Here is a 22,105-nt window from a genome sequence, read left to right as displayed (position 1 = left end):
GAGATGAGATTATTATGTGTGGATGAGCTAACTTCCTCAGTTTGAGAATCATTCTTTCAAAACATTTTTTTCCTTGTATAAATTTTCAACTACGCATTCTCACAATAAATTTTTTTTCACGTAAATCTAAACTTTTTTCCTACATTTTCACTACTCATTCTCCAAATATTTACTATTTAAAAAATCATTCCACATAAAAAAAATGACAGTCAAATAGGGGCTAAATTGAAACTGAGCATGGTAAGAATTGTCTGTAATTGAAAGGGAAACGTGACAAGACGTTTCATGGTTGCATCAAACTTCAACCACGTGCTCTGGTCTCCATAATATTAACACCATAGTCAATCTATCTCTCCCTAGGGCTACCTTATCTCTGAGTTCGAATCGTACCATCGTACCCTATATATAATCAAACCTTACATGCAAAGGAAATGCAAAGAGAAAAGAAAAATATAAATTCAAGAAAAAAGAAATGGCAAAGTCTAGAGCAAATGGCAAGAAAAAGAATGGAATTGTAAAGCTTAAGATAGCAGTAGAAAAGCTACAAAAAGGTCTATTCTCAATCAAGAAGTCTCCCTCGGAACAAGTCGATAGTTACGAAGAAAACGCTGCGTCTTTAAACGTGCCAGCCGATGTTAAGGAAGGACATTTTGCAGTGATTGCAGTGGATGATAATGAACTCAAAAGATTCATAATTCCACTTAGTTTCTTAACACATCCATCATTCTTGAGACTTTTAGAACAAGCTGCTGAAGAATATGGCTTTGATCATCAGGGTGCATTGACAATTCCTTGCAGACCAAGCAAGCTTGAGCAAATATTGGCTGAGCAATGGGTGGAGGAAAGGGTTTCTAGGGTTGGTACTGTTGATTGGGGTTCATGTAGCAAGATTATGGTGAAAAGCTTCTAAAAGTAGCACCAAGTTGTTCCCTGGTAATTAAATTCACGACATAAAAAATGTCCCGTCCCTAGAGAGATTCTTTGTTCAATTCTCTTAATTATTATATAAGCATTTTGTTTAATGATTTTTAGTTTTGTTGTTTGAGTTGAAGATGATGAAACTTATGTCATTAGGGTTTTCCTCCTCTCGAGGAAATGGGGATGTAATGTATGCATTAAATTACAATTAATCAAGTGGTTCAATATCATCTAAATTGGTGACAATAATCATTAATGATGAATTATGTTGCTCGTGAGGTTGTGGTTTCTTCGTGGTTGGTACTAAGTCGCAAAAAAACATTTTTATGTTCTTTTTATTGAGTCGTTGGGAAAGTGGGGACTAAATAGGAAGCAAAACATTAACAAGTTGAATCGCAACTTGACCCTAAGTCTCATTTAGGGTACTATGCCTGACACGGGTGGGCCAATCTCAGTATTTTATTATTATTATTATTTTGTTCCAATATTTGAATTTTTTAGAGAGGAAAGTTTTCAAGTGTCATTTTTGCTATAAAGCTACCTGAAAATCTAATGTATATAATCCAAACTCAAACCTAATCAATTTTCGACCTATTGAAAGCTTTGAGCCAATTCACTGAAGTTTGTAACGGTAGCATTCAATTAGGGGCTAATCCAAGAAGTTAAAACTCCATAAAATAATGAGATGAGCTACACCAAGATTATTAAAACCCCTCCCATTATAATCATTTTATAATCAGATAACAAGTAAATTACTTTAGTAAATCTTCATTTTGTTTAGTTTCAAATTTCTAGTTAACTATTTTTCAAAAATAAATTTAAACCTGAAAAAATATTGATTAAATTGTTTGTAGGGGCACTAACGATTAGTTATGCTTGATTTGATATTATTGCGATTTTAAGATAATCAACTTTTACTGAAGAAAGAGTTGGTATCGAAAGAAGGAGTTAAGTCTTTGACAAACGTTTATTTTAGAATTGTTGTGTTTAATCGACATTTTAGCATTTTGTAAATAAACAGATTTGTTGTTGTGCTTATATATAATTACTAATATGAATATCGATTATAATGATATTCTTTTATATTTCATCGTTAATAGCGCTGTTAAAAAATATTAACTTTAGAACAATAGGTGACAGTGTCCAATTTTCTTAACAAATACGCAATAATTATTTTAGGTTGAAAAAACAATTAAAATTTATTAAATTAGAAAATAACAGCATAGTCCATATAGTAGAAAATGAATTATTTGTTATTGTTAAAATTGACATTTTAAACACAAATTATTGAAAAAGTAAAAAATTGCTTCACAAAGTCTTCTGTCATGTGTCACATATTCTTCTATAATTAGTTTTATTTGATTAATAATATTATTATTTTAACATTTATCAAACGCTTGACTTTTAATTATTTCATAACCAGAAGTTAGATTCCAAAATCAATTTCAAACAACACCTTCTTCTAGCTGAACTTTTGCATTATAAAATTATCGATTGTAAATTTTGACTGAAAGTTATACTTTACTTTCTTTTTAGGGTAATTGGCGCAAAACATCCCTACCTTTCAGCTTAATTGTGGAAAATGTCCTCACCTTTCATTTTTTTAGCATTTTTGCCCTCAAATCAACCTTTCGTTGCAATGAAGGTCCTTCCGTCCAAGTTTCATCCATTTTGCCGTTAATTAAAAAGAGAGAACCAATTTTTTTCCACTCAACAGGGGTAAAACTGTCTCACCAATTGAAAACCCTCATTTTCTTAATTTCCTTCTTCACACTTCACGGCCCGACAGTTCCCATTCCACTCTCTCTCGGTTCTTCAAAAAATTCTCATTTATCTTCCATTTCAACAATTATTGCTCCATTCTCATCTCGTATGGTCGCATACCAGCAGCCGGCATAGTGGAAGCTCACGTTGGGAGTTTGTCCAGCGAGAGGAGAATGGAGCAATAATTGTATCTATTTTTGCTTCAGTTTTCAGTTATTTTTGCTTCAACAGGTAGTGGATATTTTTGTTTCAGTTTTAGATTGATTGGTGGATGAATTGTGTCTTAGATTCTGTGATAGAATTCTGTATTTAGGGACTTTTCTGTTGATGTGTATCAACAGGTGGTATATGGAAGAAAACAGGGAATTCTCGCGCCATATTTTTTCTAAAAGTTAGGGACAATATTCACAAATATTTCTAAAAGGTAGGGACGTTATTAGCAAATATTTCTAAAAGATAGGGACTTTACTCGCCAAACTTTTTATAGGTAGGGATGTTTTAAGCCAAAATTATAACTACGTAGGGATTATTAGCGCAATATTTATTCAATTCCCAGAAGAAGTGAACATGACCCGTTCATCTTCACCAATAAGCCAAAATGGGTCATTCACCATTGAACTGATACATAGAACCGATTTATACTTTACAGCACCCATTTCCACTCGACCTCCTCAATTTACCCCATGGTCACAATAAGCATAAACTAGAAATAAACATCTAGCATTCGTCTATATAAATTGACCACCCTTTCAATGTATATCTTACTACATTTTTCCAAAAATCCAACATAAAAGCAGCAGTGATGGTTGGATTTCACCATTATATATGCTCTTTAATTAACAACATTTTTTTTCCCTAATTTAATGTAATAATTTATAGTATTTTCACACCCATTTTCCAACTGCTGTTATATATACTACGTAGAAGGCGGGAATAAGGGGTTCAATGGGTGAGACGATTTTACCCCTGCTGACTGGACAAAAATTGATTCTCTCTCTTTGATTAACGGTAAAATGGATGGCACTTGGACGGAAGTACTTTCATTGCAACGAAAGGTTGATTTGAGGGCAAAAATGCCAAAAAATGAAAGGTAGGGATATTTTCCATAATGAAACTGAAAGATAGAGACGTTTTGTGCCAATTGAATTGAAGTACATGCATCTTGAAATATACTTTTTCAAAATCAAAACTTGACAAGATTTTTCATGACCGCATCAAACTTCACCCACATGCACTGGTCTCCCAGATAAATATTCACCAAAGTCAGCCCACATACCCCGCACCCACCGCGTCTCCCGGCCCCGGGCGACCTATGTAGTCGAAGCTTACACATGAAGGAAATGCAAAGAGAAAATGGAAAAATATATGGCAAAAGTAATGCTCAAATTCAGTCTAAAATTTCATTTTAACATGGTCAACCCTCAGCCACAATCCAAGCTTCATGTTAAATTATCCAAATTTAGTTAAAAACTTGGTTATTCCTCATGTATAGTGAGGAATATACATTGATAATTACTTATTCATTTCATTCTATTTATTCAACGTGAATATTTCGTTATCACATTAGATATTTTATTTCATTCTATTTGACTAAGATAAAAAAAATTCACATATGATTTAATAAGTAAATTTATAATAAATATTTCTTATTGATTAAAACTAAAAATAAATGAGTTTTTTTAATATTTGTAAGCGATGCTACATGTTTAAATAAGCCCCTAATTGTTTCCAATTTTTCAGCCCAATTATAATCCATTTTCCAACCGTTGCTAGACTGTTAGCCACCATTGTTGACTTCTCTTACTAGGGGCCCCACATGCTAACAAAAAAGTGGCAAAATAAGAATTATTTTCTTCCAACAATTGGAAACAAACAGGGGCTATGCTTAAAAGTAAGAAAAAAGCTCTGTGTACAGAAGAAAAAATTTCCAGAATGTTTACAGGCTCTCACACGGGGGTGGTCCCATGTGAATATTTTATTGCAAAAAATAAATCATCCATCCCACTGTTGTGTGTTATCTGTAAAAGTTCTGTGAAGTTTTCCCATGTACCTGTAGATTGGTTCTAAAAGTAACTAATTTTTTTGTGTTTCAATGTATATTTTTATATGTGACTTTTTCGTACTTAGAAGTGAAAAAATACCTATTTTGATCACGAAATTAATGCTATTATCAAATTATTTCAGTATAAAATAATATTTGTTAAAAATCTTATTATTATTATTATTATTATTATTATTATTATTATTATTATTATTATTATTATTTTATAAATGAATTTCATTATAAGTATATCATTGAAGTGAGCTAAACATGGACTTTAATAAATCTAACTTTTTTAGACCCTCGATATTCCTTGTAGGTTTTCTACACACTGTGAACTTAGATTGTATTGATTATTGATATAAAAGACTGATGCCACATCAAATAGTATTTTAAAACAGACACATGCAATCATGTATTAGTTATTGTGTTTTGTTCAAAATTTTCAATTGTTTGAAATGATTAATTTTCAAAGTTCTTCAGAACTTGTGTGTCCTAAGAGTACTCATTACATTTTTAAAATTTTTAATGTATGTGTATATATCATTAATTTATTCATGTCCGTCTTGCTTTCATGCATCGAGAGAAAAACAACCTAAATCACCAGCTAAAAAGCTTAAAAAAGGGAACCATGACCATTTAACTTACCTTGCTACAATTCAAATCAGGCCTTTTTCAATAAAGCAAACAATTTGTTCTGACAACTTCGGACCAGATTAACTTTGGCCAATAGATAAAATGTTAGCGAAGACCAAGAGTCGACTTTGGAAGCAAAACACGAACTGATTTCCACTATTCCGGGTTCTTATTGAGCTAGGCTTCTCGACTTGCCTTCATAAATCAAAGTGTTGACGTGAGAGATACTCTAAGTCATAATGGGGAATGCCGGAGACGTCGCTCAAATGAAATGAGACCTGAATGATCTTGATCTTTGCTCCAATTCTCATGTGTTAAGATGCCATTGCCACCAAACCAGTGAAGGCCCATTACTATTCACCAAAGGTTAAGGCTTTCTCAGATAAGGCGGGATAAAACTTTAGTTTCCATTTTTATTTTTATTTTTATTTTTATTATTATTATTATTTTTTTTTTTGTGGAATATGAAAGCCTAAGAGAGCGAAGCTCTTTCTTTTTTTTGGCCGTGTTGTGGAGTGAATTCTATCGCACGTTAGTTAGAGATAGCAGTATTTTGCGGATTCTTGCCATCACTGGGAGTTTCATAATTTATTTTTTAAGCCGAACGATAGAGAATTACGTCAAGATAACTCCACCTTTGAAACTCAAAAAATACTCTTTCTTTATCCTATGTCGCGTATTAAATGTTTAGTGTCTTTTATATCATTGTGTTGAATATATTAAACCCGTAACATAGCAAGTTGGGGGAGTGGGGGCTCCTAGTAAATGAATGGATATTGAATTAAGCCACTCAAACAGGGAGTTTTGACTGCAAATATTGACAGAGTTGACGTAACGAATTGTGATTCGCCATTTTTTTTTTCAATGAATGCATGCCAAATGTTGTTTGTCAACATTTTCTGGCAAAATTCCCTATTTGAATAGCATGATTTTTTATAAAAGTTAATGGAATGCATGGTTCAAGTGGACTTTGATTTAAATTTTAATTAAATTTTTTAACGCTAGAAAACAGGGGCTAAATTCTAAAGGTATGCTAATAAAAAATTTGCAGTATCAATTTTTCTTTTAAAGTCAATTTTGCAGATTCATTTCTAGTGTCGGCTATTGTACTTTGAAGAAAAAATTAAAAATAAATAAATAAAACTCAAGTATCAATAACAATTTTGCAGTGGCAATACCACCGAGAAACAAATAATGTTAAAAATTGGACATGATATTTAATGAAAATATTTTAAAATAACAAGTTATTTCGTGTTTTATTATAAAAAAAAAAAGTAGCGAGGAACTGTAAGATTGAAGCTTCAAGCGAGATGAACTGTAATTTTGTTTGCAGCCACACAGAATTCAAGAAATTTTTTTGGAAATTAGTGTGTTCTGATAAAAAATTTTGAATTTTGAAGTAAAGTTATTGTAGATATCTTTGATAAACACTAAATTAAGGAACGATAGCACCAATACGAGACATCATCCAAATGCTTAACCTCACTGGTCATGTAATAAGATAAGTCGTTGATAAACTGTGATAATATTCAACAACAATCAAATTCATATAGAATATGTAAAATAAGTATGACTTGCTCCACAAAAAAATTATTCATTGGAGGCCGCCTTTTCTCAATAGGTCGTGAACAATGATAATAAGGTAAAATATAGAAAATCCGTAATAGAGGAAGTAAATGTGAACTCAGCTTGTAATTGGCTCACGACTTAAAGGCTCAGGCTCAAAAGAATGATGAAGAAGCTACAAACTCTTTCCCTCCCTCGGCTCTAGTCATAATCCACTTGCATAAAATATTGTAATTTTTGAAGATTCTTGATGCACTGCATCGGAATCTATAGCCAGGATAGCTAGCTGTATAGCTTAATTCTGATACAAGTCGACCCATCACATTATCCGATTCAATAAGACAAACCAGACCTTGCCTTCAAGTGCTCCTTGAATTTCATGATGTCACCCTCCCACCGAGTCACGGCCTGATTTTCACACACCCATATCTCCTCGGCCACCTGGTTTATGAGCCTAAAATCATGACTAACAAGAACCAGGCCACCATCCCATTCATTCAAAGCCTCAGCCAGGGAGTCAATTGTCTCGATATCCAAATGGTTAGTTGGCTCATCCAACAGCAGCATGTGTGGTTGCCTCCAAGCTAACCATGCAAAAATCACCCGGCTCCTCTGACCATCTGACAAGTTCTTCATGGGCATCACTTGAGCTTTACCGGTAAGCCCAAACCTCCCAACAGCTGCCCGCATCTTGTCTTCCTCATTACCAGGGTACTCTTTTATCATGAACTGTAGTGCAGATAATTCCACGTCAAGTTTCTCAGTCAAGTGCTGATGGAATTGAGCAATCCTCAGGTGGTTGTGACGCCGCACCATTCCATCAAGAGGAACTAAATCACCTGTCATCAGCTTCAGTAGCGTACTCTTCCCAGCCCCATTGGGTCCTACCAGTGCCACTCTTGAATCAAGGTCTACACCAAAATCAAGATTCTTGTAGATGAGATTATCAGGAGTGTAGCCAAAAGTTACTTCCACAAATTGAAGAACAGGAGGAGGCAGCTTCCCCACATCAACAAATCGGAAAACCAGAACCTTGTCCCTGGTCACTTTCTCTGTAAGCCCACCACGCTCCATCTTTGCCAGTGTTTTCTCTTTGCTCTGTGCTTGACGAGCTAGTTTGGCAGATCCATGACCAAAACGTGCAATATATTCCTTCATAGACGCTATCTGCTCCTGCTCCCACTTGTACTGTTTCATCTGGTTCTCTTCGAGTTCAGAACGTGTTTGAACATATTGGTCATAATTACCAGTGTAGATCTTCAACGACTTATTTTGCATATGGATGATATTAGTACAGACTCCATTTAAAAAATCCTGGGAATGTGAAACCACCACCAGAATTCGATCAAACTTCTTCAACATTTCCTCTAACCAGACACAAGCCTCTAAGTCTGCAATGGAGAGAAGTTTCTTGTCAACCGTCAACAGCAATAATTCAAGAACAATCGATTGTTAAAATATCTAGGCATTGACCATTATTGCATGAGAAGGTCTGATATATCAATTAGGAGATTTTGTGCTTTCTTTAATAAAACTTTCAACCAGTGAAAATTCAATTTTAATGATATATTTCATGAGACCCACAATTTTTATCAACTTATCAACGACATATTACATCAATTTTTATTAAAATCAGCTAAAACTTTAATAAAATCTTAGTCAAATAAACCCTATATGAAAATAATATGATTTTAAGATCATAATAAGATTATGCAATAAATAAATCAACTAGGTTCAATCTAATAAGGAAAGATAATACATTCACCTGCAATCTACTATTGTAATTTATATAAAGAAACGAATCAACAATAGATATCCCTCAATGCTGACCAGATTGGTATGGAAAATTTTACAACTCAAAAGGCTTACCAAGATATTTTTTGGGTTCATCAAAAGTCTATAATAAACAACAAAATAGTTGGGTTTACTATGTAATGGTCATGCCCATAGCAAGCGTAAAATCATCAACTATTTATCAGACATTTCAAATTCTAAAACCAAGTGACATCCACAATATGATCTACTGAACTGCAAATCCACCAATATAGACAAACTCTTTAACTCATTGCAATAAATATGCATTTATCTATTTCCCAAGGCAATCAGATGATATTATGAACCACAAATCCACCTATAAACTAACTTTTTAACTCATAACAATAAATATGCATGTTACTGATATCTCAAAGAAATCTGTATGGACTCAGCAAGCTTACCAAGATGATTGGTGGGTTCATCGAGCAACAATATGGTGGGGTTCATAAATAGTGCCCTTGCTAGAGCAATCCTCATTCTCCAACCACCAGAAAAATCTCGTGTTTTCTTCGCTTGCATCTTCTTGTTGAATCCAAGACCATATAAGATCTCAGCAGCACGCTTCTCGGCAGTTGATGCATCTAATGCATCCAAACGTTCATAAATGCGATCAAGTTGTTCTCCACCGCCATCCTCCTAAGAACAAAATAAATGCTAAATAAGCACTTCCCGAAATGCTTCCATTTCTAGAGCACTACCATTCGTTGGGTCAGATAGTCATACCTGTCCAGCCAAGGCTTCAACTTCTTTCTCCAATTTCAACCTTTCTTCATCACAACTTATAACGGCCTCAAGAGAAGACATGTCAGAAGCTTCGATCTCCCGAGTAAGATGAAAAATATCCATGTGCTCTGGAATGGGAAGTTCTCGGCACCCCATTGAAGAAAGAAGAGTAGACTTCCCACATCCATTTAGCCCAAGTAAACCATATCGTCTGAAAATAAGAAGTATTAAAAATAGACTAACATAGATTTAAAGTCATACCACAGTACATCATCCTGGTGTTGTGAAGTCGAAACGCACCTGCCGTAATTGAGTTCTAGTTCAGAATCAACAATAAGATCATGGCCATGGAAAGTGAGCGACAGAGATTCAATCTGCAAAAAGCATAAACCATAAATAAATCAAGATATCCTCATTTGAACAACAAAAACAACTGTAGGGATAATCTATAACAGTTAAAGTGACACAATATTTGATACACAAAATTACCTCCTATTCATGTATCCCAACAACGTAGGAGACATACCAAAGGCATCATATATGTTCACGCTGGCAGCCATAAGGTAAAGGTGAGATTTATGACCCAAGGAAAATAATCTAAGAGTTATATGCTGTGCATGGTTAAGACAGACAGCTATACGTCCCACGTTACCTTCATAGAAGTTAAGTTCCATATCCTTAAGACATGATAACATGAATTAATCAATCTTTTACAAAAATTAGATATTTATCAGTTGCTGTTTTCCTGACAACAAAACACACTTGTTTCTACAACTACAACCCATTGTTTTCCAGTTAATAAAATGATAATATTAACAATTCAATTTTACCAGTTAAAAATGGCCAAGAGGCTGATGCAAAAAGTTAAGCTACAAACGATAACTTTGCTTGTCTTGTGAGCATTCCAAAGCATCGGCTCTAAATGAGACTTTAAAAAATGATAATAGACATGAGAAACAAACAGATAAAAAAAACCCCAAGTGATAACTCAAAGATTCCAATTCTATGGGATACAGTAGAGGATGAGCAGGATTATCAAAACATAATAATTTCCACAAACTAACAAAAAATAGAATATAAACATTTGACTAATGAAAACCAATGTAACTTTATATAAAGACCAGATCTTGAAACCCCTAATAATTTCCCCAAAAAAATTAATCTATAATATATATATTAAAATATCAAATCAATGGACGATCATTTTTTGGACGATTTTAATCCCCTTACAATTCAATTATTTCAATAATACCCTACTTTTCGTTTTTCAATATAATAATAAATACAACATAATTATAGTGAAATTTGTGTTGATAAATCTCAATTAATTAACATTCACATTAACCTAGATTCAATGAATTTTTACTTGATGAATCTTGAATCACATGAATTTAGAGTCATTATATATGAATTTATTCATATTCATGTATCTAGAAATTTTAATGGATGTTTAAATTTATATATTAATAATTAAATTTTATGTATCAAATTTAATATAAAATCATTACTCATTTACAGTATTTCATCATTACAAAAAATTTTAATAATAGAAATTGAGTTTTGAAAATACAATTTTAGTATAATTTTCTTCCCATAAATTTCTATACTAAAATTTATTTTCTTTAATTCGTCCAAATCTCATCAAATCCTCCAACAAATTGGTACCAAATATTAATTTTACATCACTTATAAAGTATTTTAGAATAACATGCTACAAAACAACCAAGAAATCTAAAATAATAATAATAATAATAATAATAATAATAATAATAATAATAATAAAAGAACCAACGCTAAAATTGGATCTGAAAACTAACCCGAATATCTCTGGAAAGAGGATGCGAGCATAAGACTCCGGTACATGTCCGATCGGATATCAGAAGCGCTTCGACCTCGTTCGCCAAACTATCAACTTTACTTCCATTCTCAGCCGTCTTTGACGAGGATGAGGACGCCACCGCTGCCTTGCCACCTCTCTTGGCCGCCGCCGCCGCCTTCTTCTGCGCAGCCTTCTTCTTGCTCGCGTCCGACACCATCTGTAATTATATTACAAATATGTCCGTAATTAATAAATTGAAAAAGAAAAGAGTATGAAGAAGATTTTCGAAAATTTACCGTGAATTGACTAGGAGGGGGATCTAGGGTTTCGGAAATACGCAAGAACAGTTATTTACTTTTTCTCGTACAAAAAATTGGTAGTGTTCGAATGGAGCCAGAGTTTGAGGGTTTGGAAATATGTATACGGAATCGATGGTTCATTTTCCTTTTCATTATTAGATTAGTGTAGCTGTCTTGACTGATGGGCTCCTATTTTGAAGTGGATTTGGTTTTGAGCTGGGCTGTGTTTAGGTATGGGCTAGATATTCAAAATGGGCTAAGCCCAAAATCCATTTTCATCATGGAAATTACATGAATTAAGTAAGTGGAAATTACACTAAACCATAGTTTTAGTATTCTTAATTGAGTTCTAGTTCAGAATCAACAATAAGATCATGGCCATGGAAAGTGAGCGACAGAGATTCAATCTGCAAAAAGCATAAACCATAAATAAATCAAGATATCCTCATTTGAACAACAAAAACAACTGTAGGGATAATCTATAACAGTTAAAGTGACACAATATTTGATACACAAAATTACCTCCTATTCATGTATCCCAACAACGTAGGAGACATACCAAAGGCATCATATATGTTCACGCTGGCAGCCATAAGGTAAAGGTGAGATTTATGACCCAAGGAAAATAATCTAAGAGTTATATGCTGTGCATGGTTAAGACAGACAGCTATACATCCCACGTTACCTTCATAGAAGTTAAGTTCCATATCCTTAAGACATGATAACATGAATTAATCAATCTTTTACAAAAATTAGATATTTATCAGTTGCTGTTTTCCTGACAACAAAACACACTTGTTTCTACAACTACAACCCATTGTTTTCCAGTTAATAAAATGATAATATTAACAATTCAGTTTTACCAGTTAAAAATGGCCAAGAGGCTGATGCAAAAAGTTAAGCTACAAACGATAACTTTGCTTGTCTTGTGAGCATTCCAAAGCATCGGCTCTAAATGAGACTTTAAAAAATGATAATAGACATGAGAAACAAACAGATAAAAAAAACCCCAAGTGATAACTCAAAGATTCCAATTCTATGGGATACAGTAGAGGATGAGCAGGATTATCAAAACATAATAATTTCCACAAACTAACAAAAAATAGAATATAAACATTTGACTAATGAAAACCAATGTAACTTTATATAAAGACCAGATCTTGAAACCCCTAATAATTTCCCCAAAAAAATTAATCTATAATATATATATTAAAATATCAAATCAATGGACGATCATTTTTTGGACGATTTTAATCCCCTTACAATTCAATTATTTCAATAATACCCTACTTTTCGTTTTTCAATATAATAATAAATACAACATAATTATAGTGAAATTTGTGTTGATAAATCTCAATTAATTAACATTCACATTAACCTAGATTCAATGAATTTTTACTTGATGAATCTTGAATCACATGAATTTAGAGTCATTATATATGAATTTATTCATATTCATGTATCTAGAAATTTTAATGGATGTTTAAATTTATATATTAATAATTAAATTTTATGTATCAAATTTAATATAAAATCATTACTCATTTATAGTATTTCATCATTACAAAAAATTTTAATAATAGAAATTGAGTTTTGAGAATGCAATTTTAGTATAATTTTCTTCCCATAAATTTCTATACTAAAATTTTTTTTCTTTAATTCGTCCAAATCTCATCAAATCCTCCAACAAATTGGTACCAAATATTAATTTTACATCACTTATAAAGTATTTTAGAATAACATGCTACAAAACAACCAAGAAATCTAAAATAATAATAATAATAATAATAATAATAATAATAATAATAATAATAAAAGAACCAACGCTAAAATTGGATCTGAAAACTAACCCGAATATCTCTGGAAAGAGGATGCGAGCATAAGACTCCGGTACATGTCCGATCGGATATCAGAAGCGCTTCGACCTCGTTCGCCAAACTATCAACTTTACTTCCATTCTCAGCCGTCTTTGACGAGGATGAGGACGCCACCGCTGCCTTGCCACCTCTCTTGGCCGCCGCCGCCGCCTTCTTCTGCGCAGCCTTCTTCTTGCTCGCGTCCGACACCATCTGTAATTATATTACAAATATGTCCGTAATTAATAAATTGAAAAAGAAAAGAGTATGAAGAAGATTTTCGAAAATTTACCGTGAATTGACTAGGAGGGGGATCTAGGGTTTCGGAAATACGCAAGAACAGTTATTTACTTTTTCTCGTACAAAAAATTGGTAGTGTTCGAATGGAGCCAGAGTTTGAGGGTTTGGAAATATGTATACGGAATCGATGGTTCATTTTCCTTTTCATTATTAGATTAGTGTAGCTGTCTTGACTGATGGGCTCCTATTTTGAAGTGGATTTGGTTTTGAGCTGGGCTGTGTTTCGGTATGGGCTAGATATTCAAAATGGGCTAAGCCCAAAATCCATTTTCATCATGGAAATTACATGAATTAAGTAATTTCAAGATCTCAATTCAAATTTAAGAGTTATAAGTTTTTCTTTCAAAAATCAGATATAATTAAAATTATAAATATTAATAATAATATTTTAATTGGAAGTTTGTTATTTCAATAATCAGAAATTTTATTTTAATTAATACTTTTATAAATTAAATATTTTTACTAATTAACCCACCCAACAGATTTTCACACTAACCCTCATCCCTTTTCTCTTCATTCTCTCTCTCTCTCTATATCTTCCTTGTTGCCGGATGAAAGGAGGCAGTTTGGCAAGAATTTTCATGGCGAAGGTTGGCTACATTGAGGACGTCAGCGTCTGATGTGGGAGATCTACACGAGGCGGCACTGGCGTAGGCACAGGAGCTGTTAAAGATGAAGGCTATCCATATTACCCATTTGCCTCATCCATTCTCTCCCTTCGCCGATCGTCTATCCATTTCAGGAGCAATCGCCGGTGACCAGCAGCACAGAAGCAGTATCTCGAAACAGATCTACAACCGCGCGCAAAGTGTTGTTTCGTCGTCGCCCGCCCACCATCCATTTCAAGAGCTAATCGCAGAAGCAGTAGTTGCGATGCAAATCTATGACCGATGCTTGAAGTAGTGTTTCGTGTGGTGGTCGGCGATCGAGAAGAAACAGAGGTGTGTTGCAACGATGGGTATCGTGGCCTTCGGCTGATGATAATGAATCTGTAATTTTGGTTGTGTGTGGTGGTGGTGTGGTTGAGCGGATGTAATGGCAGTGGTGGTGGTGGTGGTTGATACTGGCGGTGGTGGTTGATACTGGCGGTGGTGGTTGATAAGGTGTCTGATTTAGGGATTTTTCTAGTGTGGGTTGTGGTGGTCGTGGGTGCGGTGTGGTGGTGGTCGTGTTGTGTGGTTCGATGGTTGTGGTTGTAGACGACGGTGGTCGTGGCAGTGGGTGAGGTATGGTTGTGGTGGTGAATTGCGATGGTTGTGGTGGTCGTGGCGATTTGATTGATTTTGTGAGAAATAATTGGACCCGTGACCTCGAAATTGTGATTGTAACCCCCACTTGTAACTCACAATTTGGGAGTCACAGTTGATCGTGGCGGTAGTTGTGATGGTTGAGGTGATTTAGTTGATTTGTGACTCACAATTGGATATGTGACCTAAAAATTGTGATCGTAACTCACAATTGGACACGTGACCTATAAATTGTGACTGTGAATCGTAAGTATTGACGTTAATTACAAATTATTTGGTTGACTATGACCATTAAGTTGGTTAATCTGTGACCAATAAATAATATGTGACCAATGAAAAAGATAAATTGTGACAGAAAAATAATGTGTGACCTAAAAAATTGTTAATTTGTGATCGATAATTTGATAATTTGTGACTGTATAATAAGCTGTGACTTGTAATATTTGTAATTTATGATCAATAAATAAATCGTGACTTATAAATTTTTCGATTTGTGACCGATGAACAAACTGTGATCCATAAAATTTTTGAATTGTGACTGTAAAATAATTTTTGACATAAAATTTCTAATTTGTGACCAAAAAATAATAAGTGGTTAATTAAATCATCAATTTTTTGGTTATTTGTGACCAATAAATTGGTTTGTGACTTGTAATTTATTAATTTGTGACCATAGAATTAATTGTGACCAATTATTTTGATATGATTTGTGACTAATCAATGAATTGTGACCTAAGAAATTTTTGATTTGTGGCCAACAAATTAGATGTGACCAATAACAATTTTGATTTCGTGACCTATAAAATTTTTAATTCGTGACCGAAAAATAATATGTGACCTATAAAATTTGCGTTTGTGACCTATAATTTATTGAGTTGTGACTGAAAAATTAATCTATGACCTATAAAATTTTTGATTCGTGATCAAAAATAATATGTGATCTATAAAATTTGTGTTTGTGACTTATAATTTATTGAGTTGTGACCGAAAAATTAATGTATAGATCTGTGACCTAAATATATTTAATTAATAAAATAATTAATTAACTAATTAAATTATAAATAATTTTTAATAAAAATCTAATTTTAGAAATTTGAAACTTGTTTTCTTGCTTTTGAAATGTGCCATAATTAATTTCTTAGTTATGAAATTTTCCCATTAAGTAATTTCAAGATCTCAATTCAAATTTAAGAGTTATAAGTTTTTCTTTCAAAAATCAGATATAATTAAAATTATAAATTTAATAATAATATTTTAAAAATTATTTTACATATTCACCCCACTACCATCTATCGTACAAAACCCTAATTATTTATTAATCCCTTCTTTCTCTCTTTGTAAAACCATAGCCGTCCCCCCCTCTCTCTCTCTCTACAACGGCTAAATAATGACAACGATTGTAGCTGAAGAGACAGGGACGATACCGAGCACGGAGCTACACTATGAATGCTGCTTAGCCATTGTGCGACGATGCAAGCAAGATGTGGCTATGTTTGCTGTTGCTTCAAATCAGTAATAGCAAATGCGCTGCCGCAGGTGAGACCACCGCTAGTTTAACCCGCTGACTCTTACCTCTTATTCCTTTATCGATTTAGCCCCATCGCACGTCGTGGTCGAGATTTGCTACGCTGTGGCTGGAATCTGTAGCTCTACGATCTAATGTGGGTTTTAGGTATGTTTTCCGTTGGTGGGTGGGGTTGTGGTGGTAGTGGTGCTCGTGGTGGTGGTTGTTTTGTTGGATCCAATGGTAGCAGAAGGTATGTTGGATTTGGTGTGGCTTTGGTTTTATTGGTGGCGGTGGCGGTGGCAATGGTGGTGATCTGTGGTGGTGGTGATGTTGATGTTAGCTACGGTGTTTGAAATGATGATTTTGCTGTCGTGAGGTGGTGGCAGTTCTATTGATGGTGGATTCTACAGTGACACAACTGGTGGTGTGACGAGGTAGTGGTCACAAGTGTTGGTGATAGTCACAAATGATTTTGTTGATTATGATCAATAAATTGGTTAATATGTGACAAATAAGTAATATGTGACAAATGAAATAGGTAAATTGCGGCCAATAATAAGGTGTGACCTAAAAAAATTGTTATTTGTGACCAATAATTTGATAATTTGCAACCTAAACATAATTTGTGGTCAATTAATTTGATATATGTGAGTTATAATATTTGCAATTGTGGCCGAAGTATAATATGTGTCCTATTAATTTGATAAATGTATGATCATGAAATAATCTTTGACTCATAAAATTTTCAATTGTGATCGAAGATTATTTATAACCAATTAATTTGATAATTTGTGACAAACTTGTATAAAATTGTGACATTATATTTAATTAATTATTTCAAAAAAATTTTAATAAATATTTGACTTTTGTTTTAAACATTTTATCTTAGTTTTGAAATGAGTTATAGTTAAATTATTAGTTATGAATTTTTCCTTTTTTCATTAGAGGAAATTACATAAACACAAGTATTCAAGTTTTTCAATTCAAAAATCAAGTATCAAAATTATTTAATCAAAAATCAAGTAATCATTCAATTTATTTAAAATTAAATTAATATATAAAACGACTCGCCTCACCCATCTAACCAACCCAATTTCATTCACAAACCAGCTCCCGTTTGAGCCACATTATTATAAAAATGAGAATGAAAAATATAATCGTTATGGACCCCACATAAGAGATAAAAAGTCAAATATGGTGGCTTGATGTGAGGGATAACGGTCATAGTTTTCATTTTAATGAGGAAATAATGGAGTTCAAATTATTTCCCAACATATTCCCTTTCTATCATCTCTTCGGTGCCAACAGGAGGACCGGCACCACTACAAGAGAATGGCGCCGACTATGAGGACCTTTGTTCCCAGGTTCCTCAACCCAGGAATGCTACGGTTGTGAAGACCTCTGCTTCCAGGTACGTCGCGTGACCTCTGCCCAATTTCGAAAACGCCGTCAAAAGAAATGACGTCATCGAAACACATCGTGTCGTGGTACTATGATGCGGCTATAGGTGTGGCGCCGTGCCGAAAGAAGAGATTACATTATGCGCTGCAGTCAATTGGATCTCGTTTTAGGCGTACGCAATGATGTCGCTACCAGTACAATTGATGCGATCTAATTTTTTATTGGGTTGTGCAGTGATTTTGTTGACAGTGTTTGTAGTTGGCGGTCGTGATGTTGGCAATGATGTTGGCTTCGTTCTAGACTTTGATCTAGTTTTGGGCTATGGTTTGGGATATGAGTTTTGGTGGAGGAGGAAAGTGAGGAGGCGGAAGTGGTGTAATGTTGGTGGTGGTTGTGGCGATGATTGATGAATTTGGATATGATTTTTTGGTGGTGTTTGGGTGGTCGATAGTGGTAGGTTGTTGTGGCTGTGTCTATATTGCTGGTGGTAGGGCTATGTTGGTGATGGTGGAGCTATTAGAGTATGTTGGTGGTGGTTGTCGCAATGGCCGTCGTCGTGGTGATATATGACCAACCATTTGATTATTTATGATGAACTATTTAATTGTGACCTAAAAATTTGATAATTTGTGATCAATTAATTTGAAGATCTGTAAATGACAAATAAATTGTGATATATAAATTTTTTAATTTGTGACTAATAAAATAAAATGTGACCTATCAATTTTTTTATTGTGACCATAAAATAATTTGTGATCAATTGATTTGATAATATGAAATCAATCAATAAATTGCGACTTACAAGTATGCACTTGTGATCATTAATTATATAATTGTGACCTTAATATATTTAATTTATAAAATATTTTCAATTAATTAGTTAATAACCGAATTTTGAAACTTGAAACCTGAAAATTAAATTATGCCATACTTAATGCCTGTCTTTGAATTTTTCCTTTTTCCTTTTTTTTTTTTTCATTATTGAAGGTGTAACAGTTTTAATTGATGGGCTCCAATTTTGACGTAGATTTAGATTTGGGCAGGGCTGTGTTAGGGTATGGACTAGATATCCAAAATGAGATAAGCCTAAAATCAATCGTTGCAAGGCACTTTTATAGTTCTCAAGTTTTGTGACATAAGAATAGATCTTACATCATTTTTGGTAGAGCCCAATCAACTATGTGAAAATTACCCCCACATTTACACCTACATTTCAATTGAAACTTAAAAAATGGATTAATATATGTGTACAAAATAATCTACTAAAAGTTTGACAACCTTAATCCATTGTAATTGAGACTCGATAATGGCACTGCGTTCGACGCTATGCAGCGATGATGGTCTTGGGATTTTAGGATGGCTTCTTCCTTCTCTGATCTGATCTGATCTGCTTAATCGAAATTTTGTGGTGATTTTTGTTGATGGTTTGGTGGTGTACAAATGGTGGTAGTTGTTTGCAGTTTTCAAATTGTGGTTGTTAATGGTGGCGGTGCAGATGGTTGTGGAGTTGTGGTAGTTTTTGTTGGTGGTTTGCAAATGGTGGTGGTAGTGGTGTAGGCAGTGGTGATGTTGGCGATTGTAGTACTCACAAATGGTGGTACGATGCTGCTGCTGAGGTGGCGCGACATTCCAATGTTGTCGATGGTGGAGTCGAGGTGGGTGGGATGAGATAAATAGTGTTTGTGACCAATAAATAATGTGACATACAAATGTAATATCACAACTAAATTTGTACAGTAAAACATTGATAAATGAATGTTCAATAAATTAATAATCTCGCTTAAATAATAAAATTCTTTTGTTTCAACTTGGGACTGTGTACAAAATTAATAACCCTGTTAGATGCCTAAGATAATAATTTTTAAATCCTTAAGGGCCAACTAATATAAGAAGTAATGACTATTTAAATTCGTAAGAGTTCATACTAAATACAAATTAACAATTTTTTAATTGGACAATTTTTTTATTTTTTATTTATTTTTCAATTCACCTCCTTTTCAAAATAGTCATCTGAAATCTTTTACTTTTTCTTTGCACCCAAATCAAACTCAACTGCATTCCTATATTTTTTACAATGCACACATATACATTTTGCCTTTTATTATTTTGTACAAAAAAATTATTTAAGGTTACGGCTGCTTGAAATGCCTCTTTTGAGAAAATAGTTGGTAAAACACAACTATCGTCTGAATCATAAATCATCATTGATAGATGTATTGAGAAAACCTTCAATAATTTTATTATTATTATTATTATTATTATTATTATTATTTTCAATATAAGGTTCCATCACCGTGTAATTTTCACCATATCATATTTCTACATCGTAAACTAGAAATAGCTTCACACAATCTATTAATTTCTTCATCTTTACTAACTTTTGATTCAATATTAATATCTTCATTTGACCAAATCTTGTAGAACTTTAACTCCTTTCAAACGAGACACCGTGGTAGAAAAAAGGTATGAAATTTGAAATAACTGGGGATCTTAAGTTAAAACTAATTAGTGTAGAAATTATATTTCATGTGTACATGAAATAACTTAAACAATAAATCTTCCAATATATTAAAATTTGAAGCCAATGCATAAACATTAATATTTTCTCTTTAATGTATGTATGTGTACATTTTTGTGTGCTCACAGATTAAATTTTGAATTTCACTACATTAAATATTTTATTTTATTTTTAAATTTTCTTATATATATTATGGTAAAATAATACATGTTATAAAAATATAAAATATTCTATAAATTAATAAATATTCGTTTATCGATAAATTAATATATTATTCATTTATCGACAAATTAATATACCATTTAAATATTAATTTTTATCAATTGGTGATCAATTAATTTAATAATTTGTAATGAGGAAATAACTTATAATCAATTAATTTGATAATTTGTGATCTACAAAATTTGTGATTTAAAATAATGTGCGATTGTTGCGTTTTTTCTATCACAGGTGTACGATATCATGACAAGTAATATAGTGAAACTTTCAGTCCAGATTATCATTCCCATGAGGACTATACTTTAATGCCTAATTTAATATTTCTAACTACTATTTGACAAAAGCAAACAAAGCATTTTGATTGTTGTTTTTGTTTTAAATACTTGAAAATATCAAAATTTCACACAAAGGTTGGTTAAAGATTCAAATATAGGATACATGTTAGAGCATAATAATTTCGTCTATTGATCACCTTTAAATCTCAATTCAAAATTCACGTCTTGTGTAGTGTTCAATTGAATTATTATATTGTATTCAAATTACACATCTCGAGAATGGAGCCTATTTAACTAATTTAATTCCATATTTCTATGGGAATCAAGCTTAGTTAAACAAAATACTAGTTCTAAAAATTCATTTAAAATTGTAGTAATTAATATAGTTATCTCTACATGTTATACTAATTTCTAACACCTTCTTCTCTTTAATTCTTCCATATGTTCACTACATACATAAGAAAATATAGTAACGGGTGAATTAAACAATTAGAATAGTAATATCTAGGGGTTTAGTATATTGACTTGATGTACGACTGAATTTCTGGATAATTGTTCAATACATACCAAAAAGCTCTCTTACAATCATCATCTCGTAACTGTATCACATTCTTTTTTCCCAGTGGTCTAATATTATTCTTGAAAATCGATAATTCTTTAATTTAATCAAATAGATACATCAAATCCAATGGCTGTGATGATGATATAAGTAACCAAACGGCATCACATAGACACATCAAATCCAATAAATTGACGCCTTTAATATACATAGCTAGTTATATACTCATAAACATAAACACATAGATACATCAAATCACCAACCAAAATAAATCATTTGTTTATGAATATACATATATACACTATCAAACAACTTGATGATGGGATACTTGAATTTACGAACTTACCTTGTTGCAATTTGAATTGAAGGAAGCTCTGTTATCCAAAACACTTTTATAGCCCCTACAAGTTATTTCAACTAATAGTCAAAACTTTTTATTCAATTAAGAAACAATACAATAACACATGAGGTCAAAAATAAACATGAGAATATAACTTTTCATTATGAATGATTGATACGAACAAACAGAAGGTGTGGAAGGGATATAAGTTACAGATGCACAGCATAGTTGTAATTCTCCGTCTACTAAGTTGTCCATATGAAGAAAACATAGCATGTCAAACAATTCAAGTTAAAAAAAAA

At 32.9% G+C, this 22,105-nt stretch overlaps 3 protein-coding genes across 4 annotated transcripts; 1 reads left to right on the top strand and 2 right to left on the bottom strand.

Annotated features, from left to right (window-relative positions):
• Nucleotides 1–438: 438 nt before the first annotated feature.
• On the top strand, nucleotides 439–1,174 carry LOC111397419 (auxin-induced protein 10A5-like). Its single transcript, XM_023024374.1, has one exon. It carries the CDS (start codon nucleotides 473–475, stop codon nucleotides 908–910), a length of 438 nt encoding a protein of 145 aa, XP_022880142.1. The 5' UTR covers nucleotides 439–472; the 3' UTR covers nucleotides 911–1,174.
• Nucleotides 1,175–6,851: 5,677 nt separating this feature from the next.
• On the bottom strand, nucleotides 6,852–11,722 carry LOC111400494 (ABC transporter F family member 1). Of its 2 annotated transcripts, none has more exons than XM_023027908.1 (6): nucleotides 11,579–11,722; nucleotides 11,281–11,499; nucleotides 9,764–9,837; nucleotides 9,464–9,674; nucleotides 9,142–9,376; nucleotides 6,852–8,316 (listed from the first exon to the last, which is right to left on the bottom strand). In XM_023027908.1, the coding sequence occupies exons 2-6, from the start codon at nucleotides 11,497–11,499 to the stop codon at nucleotides 7,259–7,261; spliced, it is 1,797 nt and encodes a 598-aa protein (XP_022883676.1). In that variant the 5' UTR covers nucleotides 11,579–11,722; the 3' UTR covers nucleotides 6,852–7,258. The 2 variants fall into 2 exon arrangements, with proteins under 2 accessions (XP_022883676.1, XP_022883681.1); XM_023027913.1 differs by lacking the exon at nucleotides 11,579–11,722 and adding an exon at nucleotides 9,953–10,012 and having other exon boundaries at nucleotides 11,281–11,421.
• A 197-nt stretch (nucleotides 11,723–11,919) lies between these two features.
• Nucleotides 11,920–13,873, bottom strand: LOC111400504 (ABC transporter F family member 1-like). Its single transcript, XM_023027919.1, has 3 exons — nucleotides 13,730–13,873; nucleotides 13,432–13,650; nucleotides 11,920–11,988 (listed from the first exon to the last, which is right to left on the bottom strand). The coding sequence occupies exons 2-3, from the start codon at nucleotides 13,648–13,650 to the stop codon at nucleotides 11,920–11,922; spliced, it is 288 nt and encodes a 95-aa protein (XP_022883687.1). The 5' UTR covers nucleotides 13,730–13,873.
• Between the last annotated feature and the right edge of the window lie 8,232 nt (nucleotides 13,874–22,105).

This window comes from Olea europaea, chromosome 1 (genome assembly GCF_002742605.1).
Source record: "Olea europaea var. sylvestris chromosome 1, O_europaea_v1, whole genome shotgun sequence".
NCBI classification, from domain to species: Eukaryota; Viridiplantae; Streptophyta; class Magnoliopsida; order Lamiales; family Oleaceae; genus Olea; species Olea europaea.
The sequence above is the reverse complement of the archived record's forward strand: the minus strand, read 5'-3'. Positions and strand labels throughout refer to the sequence as shown.

What these genes read in the sequence shown, in the direction of transcription:
- LOC111400504 (XM_023027919.1), bottom strand. Translation starts at nt 13,650, where the DNA reads ATGGTGTCGGACGCGAGCAAGAAGAAGGCTGCGCAGAAGAAGGCGGCG. An exon ending in CTCTTTCCAGAGATATTCGG is followed by an intron (nt 11,989 to 13,431) that starts GTTAGTTTTCAG and finishes TGCTTTTTGCAG; the next exon opens with ATTGAATCTCTGTCGCTCAC.
- LOC111397419 (XM_023024374.1), top strand. Translation starts at nt 473, where the DNA reads ATGGCAAAGTCTAGAGCAAATGGCAAGAAAAAGAATGGAATTGTAAAG.
- LOC111400494 (XM_023027908.1), bottom strand. Translation starts at nt 11,499, where the DNA reads ATGGTGTCGGACGCGAGCAAGAAGAAGGCTGCGCAGAAGAAGGCGGCG. An exon ending in TTGAAGCCTTGGCTGGACAG is followed by an intron (nt 9,377 to 9,463) that starts GTATGACTATCT and finishes TTTTGTTCTTAG; the next exon opens with GAGGATGGCGGTGGAGAACA. An exon ending in TGAACCCACCAATCATCTTG is followed by an intron (nt 8,317 to 9,141) that starts GTAAGCTTGCTG and finishes TCTCCATTGCAG; the next exon opens with ACTTAGAGGCTTGTGTCTGG.